Raw genomic sequence first — 9042 nt, forward strand, 5'->3', positions numbered from 1 at the left:
ATGCACCTTGGATTTCTGTTTTAGAGCTTTCCTGTAATAGCCCAGAAGGTGGTCTGTCTAGACCTGTTTTTTGGTTCTGCTATTGCTGGGTGGCTGCTTTAAGTACAGGTTAGATCCTGTTGGTTGATGACCTTGTTGAATTCTGTATACTTGTGGATTTCTGTCTAGTTCTACCCATTATTTTGTTGTTGTTGTTGTTGTTGTTGTTGTTGTTGTTGTTATTGTTGTTGTTTTGGTACCAGGGATTGAACTCCGTCCTTGAGCTTGCAAGGCAGGCAGCAGAACCACTGAGCTAAATCCTTGGTCCTAGTTCTACCTATTGTTGAGAGTTGGGGTGTTGAAGTCTTTAGGTATCATTATGGATTTATCTCACTCTCCTTTCATTCAGTGTTTCACATTTTTGCAGTTCTGGGTTGCTGTTCTTGGTAGATAGACCCTTTTATCTTTGTGTAATGTTCTGTCTTTGGTAATCTTTGCTCTGATGTGTATTTAATCTGCTTTGTAACCTCTTTTGTTCTTTGCAGTACAGGGATTGGACCTAACTCTTTGCACTGAGCTAACAATTTGGTTTTTAAATTTTAACATAAGCTCATGTCAAACTTGTGATCACCTGCCTCGGCCTCTTGGAGTATACCACCACTTCTCTTTTCTTTTGATTATTGTTTATATGTATTTCTCCACGTTTCTCCTTTTAGTAGCCTATAATCATTATAATTGAAATAAAGTTTCTTATAGCTTGGTACTATTCTTAAATTCAGTCCTGTCAATCTTTTAATTGCTGTATATATGTATGTATTTATTTATTTATTTCTTGGTTTTTTTGAGACAGGGTCTCACTATGTAGTTGAGACTGACCTGGAACTCACTATGTAGCCCAAGCTAGTCTCAAACTCACAGTGATCCTCCTGCCTCAGCCTCCCGAGTGCTGGGATTACAGGCGTGTGCCACCACGCCCGGCTTTAATTGTTATATTTAAATCAGACACATTTAATTTCTGATAGGCTAGGGCTTAAAACTCTGATTTTATATTTACTCTTTAGTTGCTCTGTTTTCGTATCTCTTTTCATCCTTTTTGTGGGTTGCTTGGCCTTCTGTCATTGACTAGCTTTTCAGTGCTTGCTCGGGTTTTGCATTGTATGTATATAACTTGCCTCATGCTGTTGGTGTTCTGATTTTGTCCATTCATTGAGTTACAGAGCTCCTACACCACCTTACATTTCATTGGCCTCACCTTTGGTGTGATTGTCTCAGTATTTCAGGTGCGGAGCTAGACCCACATCCATCAGTGTTAGAATTTTTCTTCCACTATCAAATGGTTTAAAAACTCAGAGAAGGAAAGTCTGGTGTGCCTGTGTTCTTTGTTCCTTTGTGTTGTTCCAGGGTTCCTTCTCTTACTGTCTCCTTTCTCATTAGAGAGCATCCAGATGCTGTGCTTCCAAAGCAGGTCTGCTGGTGACAACTCGAATGTGTTTTCTCTGTCTGGGAGCATTTGGGTTTCCCTGTTGTTCTGATACGTTTTTCCTGGGTGTTTCATTCTGGGTTCATCATTCTTTTCCTTCTGTGTGAAGGCTATTTAGTGTCGCTCTTTCCATGCTACATGGGCGTTGTTTTCCTCCAGCCATATTCAGATTCTTTTGCTTGTCTTCCAGTTTCAGGAGTTTAATTTTAATGTGGCTTGCAGTAGATATCTTCAGTTCTGTCCCATGTGAGTTTTACTAAACTTGAATCTGTAAGTCATCAGTGATTATTTGTATACTTTCGGACCCTTCTCTCTCTGCTTGCCCTTCAGGACTCAGACTGGGTATTAGGCTGGGTGTGTCCTACGTGTTTATTTTCTGTGAAGTCTGCCTTGAGTTCCTCTTCTGCATAACTTCTGCTCTGTCACCCATTCACTGATCTCTGTCCCATTATGCTCATATTGAGCTGACCTACATTAGTTACTGTTTTTCTGTTCGGAAGTTTCCATTTGTTTTTATCTCTTTTTCTGTGATTAATTTTTGTAGATTCCTTTTCCCCCGTTCACTCTTGGCATTTTGTAACTGCTTGTTGCACTTTTGTGAGGGCTCCTCTGAAGTCCTTGCTGACTGATTCTGACATTTCTGTTGTATGGGAGCTGCTGTTGTGCATTCAGCTTCAGCTCTGCCTGCAAGTGGCACAGTGAGTGATTTTTAGTCAGGAACAAAGTGTCTGTGTGTTGCGAAGAGCCCAGCTTTTCTTTAGCCTCCCCTTCATGCCCAGGGTGACAGGTTCCCCAGAGGCCTCTGTGAATACCTAGGCAGAGGGAGCCTCCCCTCCTGGTGTATGGTGATGGGGAAGGCTTTGCCCTCCTCACGTCCCCCTTAGCCCGCCTTCAGCTTGTGGAGGTGTCTTGGCCCTGCCTGGGAGGTGGCCGCCAGGTTCCCTGAGAAACCCCTGCAGCCTCTGTGACTACGTCTCTGCTACCTTAAACACTGTACATACTTTCTTGTTCTAATAAAATTCTCTACTTCATGCTACTGCTTTGGAAGAATGGATTCCATAGCTAACCTTCATGAGGTTGCTAAGTATTTTCTGAAGGGCAGCAGGTGAATACACAGAGTAGCTGTGTTGCTATCAGATGGCAGAGCTTTGCTTTAACTCCACCTTCTGCTCCAGGTTGGGGCGAACACAATGGACAACCCCCTGCTGAAGTACAGTGCCAAAGACTACTTCTTCAAGGCGGCGCTGTGCCACTTCATTGTGGATGAGCTGAACGCCAAGGTAAGGTCACCCAAGGTACATTCCATCATCCTTTGGTGGGTGTTTAGCCAGACTGAACTTGGGGACATTCAAAAGAGGAATTTATTAGTGCCGATCCATGGCCAGACTAGGAAGGCTGTTTTCTTGGAGTTATTTGGCACTGTAAAAATTAAGAAGGAAACAATAAAGCAGAAAAATTTAGGAATGGACTTGCCTGAGTATGGGGAGAACCTGGAAAGCAAAATGGAAGCTGGGGGTGAAGGCAAGGACTTGGCACCAAGTGGCTGTCGGGACTTTGGAAGGAAGAGCTCCTGGGTGTCCAGCCTGTGACTTGCCTGGTGTTGGGATGGAGTTAAGAAAGAGCCTTTCACCTAGAGGATGCAGCTCTGAAATGAGGAAGTCGCACGTTAGTAGGGAATCTGAAGTTTCCTTCCTAGTCTGGTAAATCTAAAGTTGATCTGTGCTTTCTCTCCTTCAGCTTGCTCTCGAGAAATACGAGGAGATGTTTCCAGCATTTACTGATTCAAGAGAATGTAAATTATTGAAAGTGAGTAATTACAAACTTTAAAGGAAAAGCTCTTGCTCTCAGATGACAACACCTCAGTGGGTCAGAGTATGAGGTGACATTTTCATTCATCAGCACGTACCAAGGGCTTGGTGCTCTCCTGCTGTTCCCCAAAGTGTGCAGCTATCGGGGTGAGGATGAGAGCCTTGTGTGCCTCACCAAAGCCAGACCCTGGATCGGGTGAATATTGACCCAGTGTCCTGAGATTCTGGCATTCTCCATTAATGCAGGACCAAGGCTAGGTCTATGTTTAAATCATCTATTTAGAAATGGAACTTTCAGGACTCAACCAATTAATTGTTTTTTGTTTTTTTCATATTTTTTTTTCCAATGCTGCCAGAAACTTCTAGAAGCTCATGAAGAACAGAACAGTGAAGCTTACACTGAAGCAGTAAGTTAGACCCTTAGGGTATGGTGCATTTTTGAAGGTTTATGTATAGAAATGTCTTCTCCTTGCTGTTGTATAAATTCAGAACATTTATTTGAAATAATTTTAGCAGTATTTTCTAAAGATCAAGTTTCATTTTCCCCAGAAATTAGGCCAGTGATGGTGAGCCTTTTAAAGGTTTCACTGATAACAAACAGCCCACTGCAGCACACATGCTGTAGGTTCGCCGCCACTGGATGAAGAAGCTGTTCTCTTCACAAGTTGACTATGCTAAAATTCCAGTGTATTCACTGTTTCTTGACGTATGCTCATAACTAATTTAGCTGTGAGGCTTCTTTGAGAGAAGACATGTGCTGCTATGATTTGCTATTTCAGGGCTTTCTTTTGAAAATGATCTGATTCATAAATAAGTGTAAGGTAAACTTAGTTCAAATATAAAGTATAAAAACTAAGTTCACTATATTTGAGGCATAAAATAAGTTTTTTTCTTCTTGTCTTTTTTTGTGTTTTCCCATCTTATGTTTAAAATCAAGTAGATTTCTCAGTGTCCTCTGTTAATATATTTGTTGTAAGCTAGGCGTGATGGTACATGTCTGTAATTCCAGCACTCCTAGAGGCTGAGGCAAGCAGATTGCTAGAAGTTTGAGGCCAGCCTAAACCACATAGTGAGATCCTATCTCAAAAAACAAACAAAAATGTGTTCATTGGACCCTAAAGGGGGTTTGGAAAGGAATATTTTCCTGTTTAGCTTTTTCCCCAAACCTTGTCATAGTGGTGTTCTTTGGCAGTATAGTGAGATCTACTGAAGGGATTCTGCTTTGACTCCTCCCAGATCTGCCCCATGCTGCCTGGTGAATTGATTCTCCATATCCTCCCTGCTATCCAGTTTCCTGTCACTTTTCCAGTTCTCATTTTTACCACATACATGTTCATGTACAAAGTAGTATAAAAAATAAAAAACAACAGGCACTTGTCACCAGTGCCATCACAATAGTCATAAAATAATGAAAAGTAAACTTTTAAAAACTTTTATGGCCTTGCTATTGAAGGAAGCTGATGGGTTATTGCTATAAAGTGTTTAAACAGCATGGTCACTGCTGTCATGTTTGAATGTGTTTCCACTGAGTAATTCCTGTTCCTTGTTCTTTGAACCAGGTAAAGGAGTTTGACTCGATATCACGCTTGGACCAGTGGCTGACTACCATGTTACTGCGTATCAAGAAGTCCATCCAGGGCGATGGCGAAGGGGATGGAGACCTGAAGTGAAGCATCTCTGTCTTTGTGGCATGTAGCTCACTCCTCTTTAGTTTGTGTTAGGGCCAAATGATCTCATGGGATGCCCATTTAATGGCTTCATTCTGTTGCCTGTGAGCCCAGTGACCTGTGTTGCTCAGCACGCCATGTCTGTGTCACTGTGAAGCAGCTGAATGGGAGGCTCCTGTTGCTGTTGTATTTGTGACAGCCAGAGTCCATTTCATGTTCAGTCCCCAGAGCTTCCCAAGAAGTGCTTCCAATCTTACTCCTTCCTGTCCCTTGACATCCACAGGCCCCTCTTTTTTGTTACTGTTTATGTTCTGTTCCTTGGACTTCAGGACTCAGCTCTGTTGCTCTAACGGATGCTTTGCAAACTCCAGGGTGTTGGCATTTGGATGTGTTCTGTGCATTCAGTTTAGGGTGGTTATTAGGGTGAGTTTACAACATCATTAGAAGTGGTTTATTTTTATTCTCTGTGATATTTTGATGGTGCTAGTGACAGCTTTCTTTGCTTTTATATTCCTTTTGCTCGCATATCCATGGCAGAAACTCAGAGCAGTGGGGTCTGTTGGCATCACTTGGTGTTGGGAGAAGGAGCTTGCTGGCAGGACTTGCTTCCTGTTTGAATGAAAGTCAAGGTGGATTTGATGGGTTTGTACTTAACCACACACCTCCAAGTTTCTAAAATGTGTGAGAAGTGGAAAATTTCCTTTCCCAGGAGAAAGTCTTTATTTGGGGGAAAGTACATCTGTTGGCATGTCTTGTTCTTCATTTCTTGTTTGTACACTTAGAGATTTTGAGCTGTCTTCTGTACCATGCTTGTGCCAGTCTTGAGGGATGGACTGTCCAGTCAGAGCATGAGAATGTGTATGATTGACTTCATCCCTCTGTTGAACTTGATGGCTTAAGGGCAGGCAGGATGGCACAGGAGGTTACCGTGTGCCTGGCTGGGTGAGATCCTGCCTTGCATCTGGGGATTGAATTGTCTCGGCTGGTGGGCTTATTTTAGGTTCTACGACCTGTGTATGTTCTTGAGCTGAGAACATCGTCCTTGCTGGTACCATATTCCGACATGGGCTTATTCCTTGTCTCCTGTGCATATTTGTGTACTTAAATGGTTTGAGAGGTGTAAGTTGCCTGACATACTGCACCTCTTTCAAAATTGTGCTGCTGCCATTAGTGCCGGATAGCAAAACCTTCTGTGTTTTGTTAGGTAGTGAGGAGGAATGTTTGATGAGGTTACCATTTTTAGGTGGCCTTTGGCTGCGAGTTTTAGGCTCTTGCTCTGCAGAAGTAGATCAGACCAGCATTGAGCCGGGAGGTAGAAGACTGGAGAGCAGGTTGTCAGTCCAGGGTGAGAGGGAAAGAAGGGAGTAAAGTGAAAAAGCACCTGCCAAGGCTGACATGGAAGTCTACATCCGGCGGGCCAGCAGTGGTAGTGACGGGCAGTGTTCTGGTGCCGGAAGTGTGGTGGGTGTAGAGGAACGGGCCCTGCACTCTCACCTTTGGGTTCCTGGGTTCTTGAATGAAAGCTGCCTGTCTATGAAGGTAGGGTTTGGACTAAAGCCCAGGTGGTTCTCTTTGACACCCATGTAGAATCTCCTCTGAAAGGAATGTTCAGAGGAAAGCATATTTTGCTGCCGAATCTGGTATGTTCTGTGGACAGCCATGTGCACATCTGAGAATGCAAGGGTAGTGGTTCTCTGGCTTGAGTCCTTTGGCTCCAGTCAGTTTCAGCATCAGCCAGCCAGGGAGGTATGTCAGCAGTGCTAGTTCAGACTCTTCTGGTGGCCTTGTAAAGTAGAAACTGCATGCTCTCCTCTGGGGCACTTTGTTTAGCTTTTAGCATGATCTCCTCACAGGCCCATCAGAAGAATGTGTGGTTTTTTTAAAACTGTAGCATTTCTACAATTTTTCTGTGTCAGAGTGGCTTATTTCTATTAAAATAAATGCTAGGACCAGTGCCTGGGGTAAGAATTAAGTTTTGTTTCTAATATTTCACATGAAAAGAATAAATGTAATTACAGTGGCAAGAACAGATCTGCCAGACTCAATAAAAGGAGAATGAGAGAGAGAAGCCCAGACAATCATGTGAACTCACCTCCCCATGTGTCCCCCGAGTGCAGGATGGTGCCATATCTCAGGATGCCCAGGAGTTAGCTTTTGGGGTTTCAGAATGCTGTCTATGAACAGAATATAATGATAATTTGTATTACAGTTCTTATCCTTTTGCAGATCTGGGGTCAGTTCATAGTTGAAGTCAGTTCATATTTCTTACAGGAAAGCTTTGCTTTTTGTGGCAACAATTTTATAGCTTGTGTGAATTCCTTTTTTATTTAATGATTTGAAAACAGTATTTTCGCACACTTGTGACCATGTGTGGTGGCGTCACTGTAATTGAAGTACATGCACCAGCCCTTGTACAGTCATTGTTCCTCTGGTGTTGTGCATTCCCAATGTTAAATGCAGACCTTCAAGACTTCCTGTGGAGGCTCTGCAGCACCGCATGCCTGTGCCCTGCCTGCTGCAGTGTGAGCTGCAACTGTAGCAGGCTCCTGCCTGTGAGGTCCTGAGTTGCCCTCTGCGGGGATCTACAGTATTGAAAAACAACCACATAATGATAAACCTACTTTAGCAAAAAGAGTGCATTTGTTTTATGTGAACCTGTACAGTAAATAAAATGTAAATTATGAATATCTTGATGAGTCTTTCCTAGCTACATTGACATGGTTCAGAAGTAGCTTCCTTTCCTGAAAACTGCCTCATTCATATTCTGTAGGCCCTTTGAGCCTTGGGCAACCAAGCTGAGGGTATAGAAGGAAACCTCGGAGCTCAGCTGCTACAGGCCACTAAGTGTGCACTGTAGCTGCTGATCTCATGCTCTCGCCCCTTCCCCAAGTTCTGTGGGCTCCAGGGTCACTTGCAAGGGAAACAAAGAGTGTTATTGGAAGTTTTGAGCTTGTGGGTAAGGACCCTAGAAGCCTGGCGCTATCCCCAGGCACAGCAGATGGCTGTGTGGGGCAGTGGCACCAGCTTGTCCTTTCATGCTGTCACAGAGCCTTGACTGCTCACAGCAACTTTAGGTAATTCAGAGCAGGTTTAAGGAATGCATGGAAAAACAGATTGTCCCAGGCCAGGACATCTGAGAAACTGTTGGGTGTAGAAATTCCAGTGTGTCTTCTCAGAGTCAGTTTCCTAACAAGAAATCAAGGCCTGGCTATGCTGCCCTCGGAAGAGGCTGTAGACTACCAGAGGCCAGCCGGGGCCAGCCAGTGACTTGCTGTATGACCCACTGGCCTGGTTGTGGCCTGTCAGCTCCGTCTGCACCTGTCCACTTGCCTGTGCACAAAGGCCTTGGCATGAGCACCCTCCCCCAGCTGAAATAATGTTGCTACGTCTGGTACAAGCAGATAGAGTTGGTTTAGTGTACAAGCACCAATTTTGTTTCCAGAAATGCTGAAGTCCTTGATGTGCCAAGGTGTAACATCATGCAGATTATAGCCAACTCACACCACACAGGCAGATTTGCCCAGATAATTACCACAGATGGCAGTATCATAAGGTCTTCCCTATTTCCTGGCCCGTTTTGTCCAGCTGTACACAAATGTGGTAAAACCAGGTCTGCAGAGCCCTTTAGAGTTTGGGCTAAGTTTTTTTCACATAAAATGTTTGCAGTGGCACCAGGCCGCCTCCTCAGTGACGTTTGACATGTTGAGAGCCATGTGCCGCCACTAAAGCATTTTTCCTTTTCACCTGCTTGGCACACTTAACAGGGTGGCATTGCTTTCATCTGTGGGGCTGTATTTGCATTAGAAGCAGGGGAGCCACCCCTAGTCCCCTGCGGTAAGGCTTCTATAGGTGTGGGAGTCTTGCTGTCTGACAGCTGTACACTGCTGGGGAGGGGACAGAAGCAAATAAAGTGGAAGTTGTCTCCTTGGTCACACTGAGGACAGGCAGGAAGGCCCCGCCCCCCCATTGCTTCCTGGGACACCAGTTAGGTGGGTCTGCAGAACCTGATTTAAAGTTTCACTATGTATCTGATTATGGAATTACACCCATCTCATTAAGAATCTTATTTCTACAGACTCTAAATTATATTCCTGTAAATAAACTTAAC

General features: G+C 44.0%; 1 protein-coding gene across 1 annotated transcript in view; it reads left to right on the forward strand.

The window, feature by feature from the left end:
- Napb (NSF attachment protein beta) overlaps window positions 1-7614 on the forward strand; it is a 34664-nt gene extending 27050 nt beyond the window's left edge. The window contains exons 8-11 of the mRNA XM_010608238.2: window positions 2635-2739; window positions 3197-3265; window positions 3624-3674; window positions 4827-7614. Coding sequence (XP_010606540.1) covers window positions 2635-2739; window positions 3197-3265; window positions 3624-3674; window positions 4827-4937 — 336 coding nt within the window. The 3' untranslated portion in view covers window positions 4938-7614. The remainder of the gene's footprint in view (window positions 1-2634; window positions 2740-3196; window positions 3266-3623; window positions 3675-4826) is intronic.
- The last annotated feature ends 1428 nt before the right edge of the window (window positions 7615-9042 follow it).

Source organism: Fukomys damarensis, unplaced genomic scaffold, assembly GCF_012274545.1.
Source record: "Fukomys damarensis isolate Sample0158 unplaced genomic scaffold, DMR_v1.0_HiC HiC_scaffold_7, whole genome shotgun sequence".
Classification (NCBI taxonomy): Eukaryota; Metazoa; Chordata; class Mammalia; order Rodentia; family Bathyergidae; genus Fukomys; species Fukomys damarensis.